The following is a 14,976-nucleotide window of genomic DNA, read 5'->3' as shown; positions in this document are numbered from 1 at the left end:
GAAAAGAAACCAAATCCACAAGACATGACTCCCAAAGTTAAAATACAAGTCTCAGATGAAAGTCCAAGAGGGCATCATAGATGTGTTCTAGTGACCAGTAATTGTGTTCACATAGGGAGATACCAGTGTATGGATATGAGGAAGTCTTCTGGGGTGCTGCACATATTTTGATACTATGAGATTCAGGTTTGCTGTAACCAAGGTAAAAGATTTTTTTCTAAAATTTAAATATATACTTAGAATTTATACTTCAAACATTTTCCAAAATATAAATGATTTAACATTTTATAGCAGAAGGACCAAATCGCTTCCTCAATACTATTGGCATTAGCTTTTGCTACTGACAGTTAGCTACACATGGGGGAATGTGATGTGGTCACAGTGTTTTAATCATGTTATCTTTAATGGCAAAAGCAAGTTATCTTAAGCAAAAATGCCAGCTTTTTTTCAACATCTGTAGACATCAACCACTCTTCTCATAAGTTAAAAAAACTACATAATAGCAAGGATCTCATTACAGTCACAGGAAGCAGGTGTTTACATTTCTTTTGGTCATTAAAAAGTAGTATAGAAAGTTTTTTTGTCAAGGAAATTGTTAATAACTTGGAAACATTGATGAACAGAAACAAATAAGAGATTAGAGCAGTGATACATAAAGAAACTGCAATTTAAGTAGAAATACCAACAATTAACATTTTAAAAAGATAAATATATCTGAAAAAGTGGATAAGTATACTGACTTTGTAAAAATGGAAAGCAAGGTCATTTCCCTGGAGAGCAGCAGACTGGGCTCAAGGTTACCTGAGTCAACATAGGTTGTCTCAGAATAATTTATCTAAAAGACAGAAGATGTAGCTGTCCTTGAATTAATAAACCTTACAAGGTAGAAATCACTGTACACACAAATAAAAGATTCATGGCATTAATTAGATACTGTTTGACCTTGAGTTTTAAAAGTAAGCATTTGAGTCATGTAGTAAACCATCCATTGCCATGTCAGGATTTGCATGTGAAAAAGTAGTATAGAAATTTTTTAATGCTGAGGAAACTGAAGATTTCACTAGATTATTTCTGATTTCTATACAGTGATATTCTACAAATTAATAAGAAATAATGCAACAATTTTACCTACTTAAAAGTAAGTAACTAATAAGAGTTTATGTAGTATTTTTACCACTTAATCAAATGATTAATATATGACAGAAAAATAATCTCTTGGGTTTAAAAATACCTTTATTTAGCATACCAAAAACAGAAACATAAGATTGTATCTAGTATAAACATAAAAAGTTAAATACCATAATTTAATGTAAACCCAGCTTTTGAAAATGTGAAGTACTGTAAGAGAACACATGCTATTTACACAGAACTAAGTAAAAGCCACCTTGGTAGTTACTGGATGAGATCATTGATCTGGAAAAGTTACCTAGCAATCAACAAACAGAACATCTCCTTGTTAATTGGTCAACAGGAAAAGAAGCAATCATCTTATTTATTTAAAACATATATAATTTATTGTGACATTTAGAGTAGGAAAAGTAAAAAGTGCCATTTCAAGGATTCCAGACATAAGCATTGTAGGTGGAGGTTTGAAAAATCATTCTACGGGAGGAACCTTGAGCAGTTTCTTTTATTTAAATATAAACTGTTTAATTCTATTTACTTACCGCTTAGAAAGGTATTAAGTATATTCTTCAAAAATAAATCTTTATTAAAAACGATCAAAGGCAGTATCAATCAGGTAGGAAAGGCAAAGCATAAAAATATCTTTTATTTCAGATAAGGCCCTTAATTATAATAAATGTTAAGAAACTAAGTTTATAAAACCAGAAGGGCTAGCAAAGGGGCTTTGTGAAGTATGAAACCTAAACCGCACTCAAGTACAACAACAACAACAAAAAACTATAAAATAAAATTTCATGAAGAAAATAGTATTTTGTTATCATAGAAAAGCTGCCATGAAATTTATGGTTACTGCAGCTATTACTATGAAGTAATTTTCTCTGACCAATAATCTAAACCGCTGTCGTTACTGATCAATTTAAACATTTAGCTTATTTCAAGAAACATCATTCATTCTTTTATTTCAGTTCAGGAAGTGTTAAACTCAATATTCAGACTTCAAAATGTAAAATAATGTTACAAGAACAAAAACCTAACTTAGTGACATGATTTTTTTTTTTTTGTCTAATTCTGTAGTTCTTAAAATTTTGGTTTCTGGATCCCCATTCACACTGTTGGGGGAATATAGATTCCAAAGAACTTTCGTCTTTGAGATTTACATCTATCAATATTTAACATGTTAGAAGTGAACTGAAAAAAATTAAAGTACTAAGTCATCTAAAAATTAAAAATATATGCAAATACAAATGACTTTATGAAAAATAGCTACATTTTCATTTATAAAAGATGTATGGGATGACTGTATTAATTTTCACCATTCAATTCTATTTTGAAAGAATTAGAATAATGGGACAAATAATGTCTTCAGATAGGATGAAAATATTTTGATTTTACAGATTCCAGGGCTGTCAGAGAACTCCTGGGGTCTATGGGCCACAATTTGAAAATTGTTGGTGTCACCGAAAGCCTAATATTACATACACACAGACACACAAAAAATTCCCCACAAAATAATATTGAATTTTCAGTTACAAACAACCTATAGCTCCTCTTGTACATTGTATCAAACATCTCCAACTTCAGATTTAATTACAAAGTAAAATCATCATACAGTTGAGAAAAAAATCAAATCAATAATATCAAACTGAGACTGTTATCAAGACACAATACTTTAAAAAAATCTATCAGACCTATTAACTAATTCAGGTATATTAGTGTAATTTCCAGCATTCCTTCCTTCATTCTATGCAGCACTGGCAAATATACTTAAATTGGCACAGCTTTATTACAGTCCAGAATATGTGTGAAGGTAAGTTACAGTCCATACACTGAGAGTAGGACAATATTAGCTCTTTGTGAAGTAGCCTGCTCTATTTCTTGTTATGTAAAAGCTCTGATCAAAGCTAGGGAAACAGGGAGAAATGTCCCCCTAGAGCCCAATAATAACATTAGGATCTTACATTTGAATAGTTCTTCATACCATAAAAATTATGTGTGCACATGCCATCTCATTTGTCCTGTAAATTTTTCTGAAGTAGTTTATTTTGGAAGTTCATTCACAACCTGTTCCCTCTACTCCAAGGGAAAGAAGTAAAACTGCAGATAAAAATGAATAGACTATAAAACAGCAAAAATAATGAGATCTATCTGGGACTAAACTCGATTTTGTCTGAATCTACTCAACAGCAACACAAAAGTCACAGCTTATAACTGAATGGAAAATTGTGTATTAATAATTTTAGCAATTAGATTTCTGCCTGTACAAAACATTAAACAATTAAAAAATTGGTTTTAAATTCTTGAGTATATGAAGAGTTTATAGTAGCAACGAGAAAATAACAATTAGTATAAAAATATTGCCCACCACACAATGAGCAATGGAGTAGTGAGTACCTACTCCCTGTCATCAACACAAACATTATTCCACTACCTAGAAATACTTGCAAAGAAAATATTAATATGAGTGGCATGAAACATTCAAAGATGCTAGGCAAATTTTAAAGGGACACTATGTGGTAATCAGCCAGGAAGAAAAACCCTAGCACAAAAAAAGGCTGAATGCCTTAATGATAAGTGGTTTCCTTGTTACATACTACGATCAAGTGCATCTTGTGAACACTATTTGCTCTCTCTGTCTCCCTGTGAGATATCTCTAAAAACTGAAGATGGATCCATGCATATTCTTTCTTTCATGAAAGAAGAAACAGGATATTAACCAACATCTATAATTAGAAAACATGCATGTTGCTGACTATCACATAAACTGTTTGTGCCCCCTACTTTTCAATTTTGGTAAGTAATGCTGTCTTTTATGGGTAGTGTGGTAGAAGTTAGTTATACAAAAACTGGATGGTGCACATATGTATGTGTGTATATACACACATACATATTTGTACACACATGTATATGTCATCACAGCTCATAAAGACTATCACTGGTATGTCTTTCCTTCATGTTTCCTCTTGTACAAATGAACAGAGATAATGATTTTTATAATAAGAAACAAAAGTAAAGGTAAAGCAAACCAGTAAATGTGAAGCGGTATGCTGTTAGAGTCTAATAAGTCAATGCACATTTATGTAGTGGTAAAGTGCGCCAGAAAGTTCTTCCATTAGTATTTTAGAAATGATTAGAGTAAAATCAAGTTTGCAGCTTCATTTGATGGTGGTGACCACAGGCCTCATAGCAATGGCACTAGCTGAACTGGAGTTGACTATGTCCTCATATTCTGGTGGTGGGTCTAGATGAGGTTCTGTTTCACTCCTTCTCAGGGTCACCTGGCCAGTGGCTTCCTCATAGGTTGGTGGGGGATCACAGTTGGAAAGACGAGTGGAGACTGAATCGGAGCGCCCAACAACGTATTCCAAAAAGCCTGGAGACAATCCACTGCTATCAAAGACTTCATCTGATGGAGGAGGTGGAGTAATAATGTTAAGATGTGGAGGGAAGGGAAGGTGGCTTTCAGTCACTCTCTGTCTCCGGGTTTTGTTTCTTAGAAAGCATCTCCAGATTAAGAAGATGATAAGGAGAATAATGAAGAGGCCAAAGATTAATGGAAAAGTAAGATAAAACTGGAACCAGTCACTTCCTCTGTTGGTCTCTCCTTGTTGTGCTTTTGTGTAGGTGCTCCAAAACTCTCTCTATAAATAAAAAAAATCATAATGGTCAAAACATGGTAAGTATGATCAAATACTTGTGTTAAGATATTAACAAAAATCAGAATCAGATGTGTTAGTTCAAGTGACATAACCTTATTTTTGATACAGTAAATAACAAATATTGAAGCTCCTCATTACAATGGAGGTAATCTCAAAGAAACTGATTGTCAAGTGAAAACACCATTAATTTGCTACATTTAATAAACCTAAGTATCAAGTATCATAGCCTATGTCTCAGTACACTGCAGTTTCAGGTCTCTTGTGGTTTCACAGCTGCCGTTCTTTGGTGCTCACCACCCTCCATAAAAAGTGATTTACTATGCAGTGTTAGACAAGGAAAAGCTAAAATTCAAAAACTAAAATACATCACTGTAAAGTTGGAAAATTCTAAGTGAAACCATCGTTAGTCAGAAATTATGGATAGATCATCACATTCATTCATTGAGTGCTGCCTACAAAAGTCATAATTCAAAGCTCTTTAAGACTTAGAGCTAGGCTGGGCATGGTGGCACACACCTTTAATCACAGCACTCAGGGAGACAGAGGCAGGTAATCTCTGAGTTTGAGGCTACCATAGTCTACAGAGTGAGTTCAAAGACAGCCAGGCTACACAGAGAAACCCTGTCTGAAACAAACAAAAACTTAGTTATTTATAATTTTAGCTATGACATTTTAAAAGTATGATTTATACACTCAGAAGAGAATCAAAGTATAGCTATGGGGTTTTAGAGGGAAAATTAGAGGAGAAAGAAGATGTTTCAGTAGATAAAGTGCTTGTCATGCAAGCATGAGGACCTGGGTTCAATCCCTAGCACACCTCTACACAAAGAATTTGTACACACACACACACACACACACACACACACACACACACACACACACACACACGTACAAAATAAAAGACAAAAACTGAGTTTTCAGGCAGGTGGATCTCTGTGTGTTCAAGATCAGCCTGGTCTACAGAGCTCCAGAACAGCCAGGGCTGTTACACAGGGAAACCCTGTCTCCTAAAAACAAAAATAATCAATGAAACTAACAAAAGAACTGAGTTTTTATCTTTTAAAGATAATATCAAATTATTTGCCTTTACAATTATAAGCCAAAGGGTTGGACATGTGTTATAGTACTTGCCATTCAGACATGCATATAAATGTAAGCACATACATACATATGATTATGAATGGTCACTCTGTATATCCAAATCTGAGATTCTCATTATATAGTCCCATAATGATTAATAATAGGTGCTGGTTAAAGCTGCTGCAGGCCTTTGATACCAAACATCCAACAAACACCCCTCCTAAACCCTCTTACCAACTTATAATGCTTTATATCCAGATGTTAACTGTGAAAAAAATACATATTATTCCCACAAGAGGCATCCGGGTGGTAAAGAAAGCATGTCACTGTACTCAGGAACCTAGACTGTAAGTTTCTTTTTTGTTTGTTTTGATTTTCTTATTTTTCCTTTTTTATTTATTATTATAATTTATTCACATTACAACCCAATTGTTATCTCCTCAATCATATCTTCCCATTCCCGCCCTCCCTCCCTCTTCTGCCCTATTTCCCTCCCCTCAGTGGATCTGGATGCAGGGGAGCCTGTACAAACTGATGCACCAAGGATAATGTATACAGAAACCCTAGACCCCTGTTCAGATGTAGCAAATTCTCCACGTGTGTAGGGTATGGGGAGGGACCAGGGACTGCCACTGATATGAACTCTGGTGCCCCCTATTTGATCACTTTCCCTTGGTGGAGTGGCCCTATGGGCACACAGAGCGGGGGTGGGGGGGTGGGGGGGGAAAGCAGGCTATCCTGATAAGACCTGATAGGCAGTGGCCAGAAGGTGGGGGAGGAGCACTCCCCTTTAGACTGTAAATTTCAAGTGAAAAGAGTATCTAGTATTTAAACTTTAATGTTTGTTGGGAAATATTTCTAAGATACAAATGAAACTTGATGTAATTATAAATGATCATATTTCTTCTTGAGCCTTAATTTCTTTACCTGTAAAGTGGGGGTAATAAAAAGTATCTAAACATTAAATGAAATAGCACATATAGTACACTTAGTTAAGATTTTATATATAAACTCTAAATACTAATGGTTATAATTGACTTTATGTCTATTTAAGCCTTTGCTTCAAAATGACTAATATACTCAATAGTTTGATACAGGGACCACCTTTAATAGCATTGACTCCTTCCCTTGTCCTTATCTTCTTCCTTCTTTTTTGTGCTGGTCACTTTTGTGTTGTCATAGAGAAGAAATTCAAAGAAAACTAATTTAAAAGAGGGAGAGGTTTTAGCTGCTTGTTTGGTTGGTTGTTTTTTTTTTTTTTTCCAGGGAGGGGGTGTGGTGGTGGTTTTTGGTTTCCTAGCCTTCAGTCCATTATCACTGGTTCCATTATCTCTGGGCCTGCAGTGAGGCAGTACATTAAAATGACAGGTATGGTGCTACAGAGTTTCTCACTCTATAGCACTGAGAAGCAAATACCCAGCACAAAATATAGCACCCAAGAATATGCTTGCCTGAGAGACCTATGTCCTCCTATAGAGTTCTACCTCCTAAAAGTTCCACCATCTTCCAATAATATGAATGCACCAACAGATCACTGCACTGATTAGGTCAGAAGCCTGATGATCCAGTCATTTCTTTTTTTTTTAAATTTAATTTTTTACGTATACATTTATATTATTACACATATATAAAATAGATTGCCTATAGCAAGAAGAACCATGACACAATCAGGAATTATATAAATGTTACATTCTTAGTGTTTTGGCTATTTGTATTTGACAGCCTTGAAGAAGACATCTTTCCTATCTTGGTGCATCTAAAATTCTGAATGTAAATCAGTCTCCATCACATCTTGTCATTATCAACTTAGAACACCTATCTAGACCTAAAAACATCTTAAACCCTAAACAATTAAGCTTCATTGTAAAACTAAGCTACCTGGTCTTCAATTCCCTCAGAGACTTAAGAAGGAATAAACTTAATTATCTGAGTTTGCTGGGAGTGCAGGTTAGTCGCTTTCCAAATGAAAAGATGACAGAGACAGTTTTCTACCTGAATAGTCACCCAAAACTCTCTATAACGTTGGAGCATCTTCTTCAGCCTCCTGGCCCAATATAGCTGACAGATATGTTTGTGAGGCAGGAACTATTGAAGATTTGCTTACCCTGTCTTGGCAGAGTTTGGCTGTCAACTCTGCCTGTATCCAAGCTTGCCCTTTTTTAAAGGCAGAATTCTGAGGTAGAAATGAGGACCTTTTGCCCAGTGGTTTGTTTGCCACATTTGAAGCTATCTCCATAAGGAGGTTCTTTGATGCTCATCATCCTCTTTGAGGTAGGCTGGTTGTTGCCAGGACTTAACCTGTCACATTGTCAATGAATCTTTAAAGTAATAAAAACATACAGAAATATATAGGGAAGATAGCACAAAAAAGTAGGTTAGTGAATCTACTCCTAAACTTAATGCCTCATTTGTCACTCAGAAGATATTTTTAATTCACTGGTATAGAATTTTATATATAGATGCAAAATAAGTTCTAGATACAGTGGTATAGAATCCAAATATAAGATTATTCCTCTCTCTCTCTCTCTCTCTCTCTCTCTCTCTCTCTCTCTCTCTCTCTCTTTCTCTCTCTCATATGGGTTAGTGTACCCATATAACTCAATTATAATACAAGGTTTACTTCCAATGCTTTAAACGTGATATAGCTAGCTGTTTACGACAAACAAGTTATAAAAATTAAATGTTAGTAGATTAAATCATGGTCATGTCAATTGCTAGTCTACTTTTATCACAAGAATATACATCTTAGGTGCAGCAGATAGATATGACTCTATAGAAATATAAGGTCTTTAAAAACCCCAGTCATTCCTTTTAAAAAATCATTTGTGTTGTGTGTGTGTGTGTGTGTGTGTGTGTGTGTGTGTGTGTGTGTGTGTGTATGCCACAGCATATGTGAAGTCAGAGGACAACCTTTATAGGTCAGTTCTCTCCTTGTATCATGTGAGCCCTGGGGGTGGAATTCATGTCATGATGCTGGGCAGCAAATACCTTTCTCTACTGAGCTATCTTACTGTCCCTTAATCATGTCTTTATGATTGGCTCTACCAGCTGGGGATCAAGCTGATGGATACTTCATATCCAAGTGATATTTTTTTGTTCATTCTATTTTATGCTGGTGACTTTTGAGTTGTCACAGAGAAGAAATTTGAAGAAAAATAATTTAAAAGAAGGAAGAGGGAACTGAAGATGTGTTCTGTTCCCAATACAAGATCTATCTGGGTTTCAAACTCAAATATACCCTGGGTATATTATTATAGCATGTGCATAAAATACCAAATCTTCCAAAGTAGAATTCTGGGCTCTAAAACTAGAGCATCTACAATCTTACACCCATACAGCGCTTAAAGTACTTGTAGACATAACAATTTAAAATGATATCTTCTCTAAGGTGTAGGATTAATGCAAACTTTTGTGATTCTAAGATTAAGTTGGATACACAATGAAGAATATTATATTTCCTGATAAATGTTGTGTAAATACTCATACTAATTTCACTTTAAGAAATCAGGAAGGAGACTGGAAACTCAGCTCAATGGTTAAGAGCATTTGTTGCTCTTACGGGGGACCTGGGCTTAGTTCCTAGTACTCATATGGTGGCTCAAAACCAATGCTGACTCCAGTTTCAGGGTGTCTGATACCTTCTTGTGAACACGGAGAGCACCAGGCATACATATGAAACACACATACACATATAGGGAAAACATTCATACATACAAAATAAATGCATCCAAAACAGTTCTTAATCTGGAGGCTGAAGACATGGCTCTGGAATTAAGAGCACCTGCTGCTCTTTCAGAGGACCTAAATTAAGTTCCTATTAACCCATGGTAGCTCACAATAGTCCATAACTCCAATTCCAGGAGATCCATCACCTTCTACTGGCCTCCTTGGGCACTGCACACAAGTGGTTTCCAAATAGACATGTAGGCAAGTCACTTGAGACACACAAAACAAAGACAGAACAAACAAACAAATAATAGAAAATGAAGAGGGAAGCCCTACGGTTAAAAAAATGATTACAGGGCTAAGTGTGATGGCACATGCCTTTAATCATAGCATTCAGGAGGCAGAGGCAGGCAGATCTCTGTGAGTTCAAGGCCAGCCTGGTGTATAAAGGGAGTCCAAGACAGCCAGAGTCCTGTTATACAGAGAAACTATCTGGGCATGATTGCTGGTGATGCACATCTTTAATCTCAGGACTCCAGGAACAGAGGGAGTAAGATTTTTGTGAGTTTAAGGCCAGCCTGAGTGCCAGGCCAGCCTGGACGACACTGAGACACACACACACTCTTTCTTTTTCCCCTAACCCCGCTCTCTCTCCTCTTCTCTCCCTCCCTCCCCTCCCTCTCTTCCTCTCTCTCAAAAAAGAAATTAAAAAAGAAAAAATATGTTCCAGATATCCAGAAATAGCATTTATTTTAGGATTAGGATGATAAAAGTATTCTAACATTATCAAATGATTCTTACTTCACTTGTATTAATATTATTATAAATCACAAATAAAAACTCATAAAACGTATGGATATAAAGTCTAGGGTTTAGTGTTAGGGCTGGTCCACAGGACCCTAACACATGCTAGGCAAGCTATTGTCTCACATAGAGTTTTAAAAACAAAAACAAACATCCTATGCTTTAAATATTGTACATTATTTGTACAGTTTTATAAGTGCAATTTTTCATTACATAAAATGACATTCAGAATACATATTTTAATTCTATAAAGTGTTGCTACTGCAGAAACAGCTAAAAAGGGAAACAAATCACTTGCAATGTCATGACAGAGACATAAGCATTATTAATATTTTGGTATATACCATTTAAAACATTTTGAATATATTCAGAATAGGTTTTTTATCTTTATGTGAAATGTTACCATCTTCCTAGATTATCACATCCTGTTTCATTTTCACCTTATCGATGAATGTAATATGCAAACATGATTTCAAGGGCTGGAGAGATGGCTCAGAGGTTAAGGGCACTGACGGCTCCTCCTGAGGTCCTGAGTTCAATTCCCAGCAACCACACGGTGACTCACAACCATCTATAATGTGATCTGATGCCCTCTTCTGTCCTGCAGGTGTATGTTCAGGCAGAGCACTGTATACATAATAAATAAATATTTAAAAAATATGATTTCAAGATAAAAAGCAATAAAATGTGTTTTAAATCAAGATCTAAATGACTTTGGAATAATTAAGCATTACCATTGTGCATGAAAATGAGTTGAAGAGATAGCTCAGTGGTAAAGAGCATTTGTTACTCTTACAACAGGTCTGGGTTCTGTTCTCAGCACCTATATAGTGGACCACAACCAGAAGAGTCAGTTTCCTCCTCTGGCTTCCATAAGTGCAAGGTACACACACACAGGGCATGTAGAAAAAAATCCATATACATAAAATACACAAAACTTAAAAGTAAGCAAGAAAGTAAAGACAAAGAAAATGAGTCATTTAAATATATGCAGCCTGTACAATTCAATTTGTTGATTTTTTTTTGATACGATGGGAGCTTAAATATCCATGGGCTAATATTGTTTGAATTAGAAAAGTTACAGAAAAGCAATCAAACTTTTATTTTGAGGGAAAAAAGAACTTTTAGGCAAAAAGTTGATTTTTTAAACATATTTTTCATTTTAAATATAGTAAAAGTATTCCATACAACCAATACTGTAGGTACTATTTCATACCCATATTTCAAGTGAGGAAATGAAGGCCCAGAGTGGATACATAATAATAAACTTTTAACTTGTAAATTTTCAGCCAAGAGGCCTGGAATCTGAGCAAATTAAGAAGCAATCTGAATGAACGTGTAATGTATTATAAACCAATTTGGCCATCTCCTGAAAAATTAAATGTTTCCTTTATGTTTAGTGTATAATAGTAAGCCTGAAGCATTTAATATAATCCTTTCTTGCAAAAGAAGCATGTGTAAGAGGGCTGAGAGATGGCTTAGTACTTTAGAACATTTTCTTCATGCATGGTCACTTAGAAGTAGGACAAATAAATAAAGCAAGTATCTTGAAGAGACATGCTTCTCACGCTCAGTGTAGACTGATTTTGATTTATTGGTTGGAACTGGACATACTGTCACTGCCTCTAAATCAATATTGACTTAGCATGGAAGAAATAAAATGGCTACTTTATAATGCTACAGTTTAAAACCGAACTAATTCCCAATGGCTAATACTTTGAATGTTTGTTGCTTAACTGTTATGGTTTAGATCTTTAGATTAGTCAAGCTTGTTAGATTTAGAATCACTTAGGAGACATACTTTTGGGTGTGCCTGAGGGTATTTTCAGGGACGTTTAATTATGGAAGAAATGCCTATGATGAATACTGAAAGCTCTAATTCACTGGCTAGAGTACCAGACTGAAGAAAAAAGAAAAAGAGGAAGTCAGATGGATATCAGCATCATATATATTTCCCTATCTCCTGGCTATACATGCAATAAAACCAGCTCCTAACATTCCTGCCACCACAGATAGAATCACTGTGGCCACCATGCCTTCTCCACACAAACCGTAAGGTAAAATAAACCATAAGGTAAAATAAACTATTTCTTCCTTAAGTGTGAGCATTATAGTGGAGGCTTTCACATCAGTTTATTACTCCCACCTACTAAGCTGTTCTGTCTGGGATTTAAGGTATGTGCCACTATGCTCAGCTTGTTAGGTTGCAGTAATAAGAAAGTACTAATATACTGGCCAATGATCTGCTGGAACATTTCAGGAAGTGGAGTCTAACTGGGATTCATTAGTCATTGAAGAAACCTTAAGAGAACAATGTCCCATTTCCTCTACAGGTGGTTGGGTAGGTTTCTGTTTGCTCTCTTGGTCTACAGATGCTTATTTTCATTGGGAGGTGGTTATAAGTTATTATTGGTCTCATACTGGGAGAAAACTAGGTTTGACTCAGGGATGTCTCCCTTTTCCTTTATCTTTCTTTCATAGGTAAGGAGATAAAGCTGAAAAGAAAGAAGAGGGGATATAGAGGGAGGATAGAATAAAAGATAGGTGATTGAACCTACTCCTTAACTCAAGGCCTTAACTGTTACTCACAAAGAAGGTTATTTTTTAATTCATTGGAATGTAAGTTTGTATATTGATGCAAATCATGGTCATGTCAAATACTAGTCCAATTTTATCACAAGAATATATATCCTAGGTCTGACAGATATGATTCTATAGATTTATAAGGTAAAACAGTTAAATAAGGTCTTCAAAAGCATCAGAGAGGTACAGAATATGGCATTTAAAGATGTTTTTATTATTTTAAAGATTATTTGACCAGACAAGCTAACTCCTGGTAACACCCAGCTAACCTAAAAGAGGATGATGAGTATCTAAGAACCTCCTTATGGAGATGGCTTCACATGTGACAAACCAGCCACTGGGCAAAATGTCCTCATTTCTGCCACAGATAGAATTCTGCCTAAAAAAGGGCAAGCTTGGATGCAGGCAGAATCAACAGCCAAACTCTGCCAAGACACGGTAAGCAAGTCCTCAAGAGTTCCTGCCTCACAAATATGTCTGTCAGATATGTTGGGTTAGAAGGCCAAAGATGATGCTCCAATGTTATAGAGAGTATTGGGTGACTATTCAGGTAGAAAACTGTCTCAGTCATTTTTTGATTTTGGAAGCTGCTAATCTGCACTTCCGGTTCACTCAGGTATTTAAGTTTTATTCATTCTCAGGTCTCTGATGGTGTTGAAGACCAGATAGTTTAATTTTACAATCAAGTTTAGTTGATTAGGGGATAAGATGTTTTTAGATCAAGATAGATGATTTAAATGAATAGAGATGAGCTATGATAGATATTGATTTTTCATTCAGGAATTTAGACCCAACAAGATAGGAACAATGCTTTCTTCAAGTTTGACAAATGGAAATAGTCAAATCACTATGAATGTAACATTTATATAATTCATGATTGTCTCATGGTTCTTCCTGCTGTATGTAGCTCATTTTATTCATGTGTAATAATATAAATGTATATATTAAGAAAGAAACATAATAAAATAAATTTTAAAAAGAATGAGCCTTTGAAATTTATATCAGGTACTTTTTTCTCCCTTCACTCTCTGCTTCCTGGTGTGCTGTGTTGTAAAAAGCCTCCACTATAATGCCTACTACCAAGTATTTCTTGCCATGACTGACTATAAAACCATAAGCCAAAATGAACTTTCCCCTTTTACACTATTTCTATCTGGTATGTTTTGTCATTTCCATGGAAAATAACTCATATAGGTAAGTAGTCAAGTGTACACCATCCTTTTAAATGGCTGAAAACATGAAATTGAGTGGTAAATGTCCAGAATATACTGCTTTTCTTTCTGCCCGATAATACTTAAGATAGAGAAATCATTAAACAAATAAATGTGAGCACCTCAAAGTCATAAAAAAACAGCTGAACATTTTGAGAATTATTTGGATGTAGATAAATTTATATACTATTACAAGTTACTACAAAATAGTATCAGCAAGGGGTAAAAACATGGCTCAGCAGTTAGCAGCAATTTATGATCTTGCAGAGGACTTGGGTTAGGTTCCCAGCACACTCAAGGCAGTTAACTGTAATTGCAGTTACAGCAGATCTGGCATCCTCTTCCAGCCTCCAGGGGTTTGGCATGTAAGTGATGAACAGATATAAATGCACTACACATAAAGAAAAATACACCTTAAAAAGCCTGTATCAGCAAACATTCCCCATTAATAAAGTCAGTGTTTTAGATTTTGTAGGACATAATGCCTCTGTCTTCGTGACTTTACCTTTGATGTAGAAACACAGAGGGACACATATTTTAACAAATGGCCATGCATCTGATCTTTTGAAATTTATTTGCAAGAACAGATGGGCTGTATTTGGCTTCTAGGTCATATTTTTCCAGCTCAAATTAATGATAAAACAAACAAGTTGCCAAACTGTTTACAAAACAGAATGATGTAAAAGTATGTATATTTTGTGCTTGTATGTGTATGCATAAATGAAAAGTAGATTTTTTTTAGTTTTCTAGGACATTTTCTAATCCAATTGTTATTGAACTACATTTTTAGTGACTGGTCCAGTGTGTACATGAGACCATGACTACATAAATCATTTGAGCACTCCTATTTT

General features: G+C 35.3%; 1 protein-coding gene across 4 annotated transcripts in view; it reads right to left on the bottom strand.

Moving 5' to 3' along the window:
- Positions 1 to 1,213: 1,213 nt before the first annotated feature.
- Positions 1,214 to 14,976, bottom strand: part of PRRG1 (proline rich and Gla domain 1) — a 100,392-nt gene continuing 86,629 nt past the window's right edge. For all 4 annotated transcript variants that reach the window (XM_084788975.1, XM_084788976.1, XM_084788974.1 and 1 more), the window contains one exon: positions 1,214 to 4,763. In XM_084788975.1, coding sequence (XP_084645101.1) covers positions 4,278 to 4,763 — 486 coding nt within the window. In that variant the 3' untranslated portion in view covers positions 1,214 to 4,277. The remainder of the gene's footprint in view (positions 4,764 to 14,976) is intronic.

The sequence above is a fragment of the Acomys minous genome (assembly GCF_964271855.1).
Source record: "Acomys minous genome assembly, chromosome: 7".
In the NCBI taxonomy this organism is placed as follows: Eukaryota; Metazoa; Chordata; class Mammalia; order Rodentia; family Muridae; genus Acomys; species Acomys minous.
The sequence above is the reverse complement of the archived record's forward strand: the minus strand, read 5'-3'. Positions and strand labels throughout refer to the sequence as shown.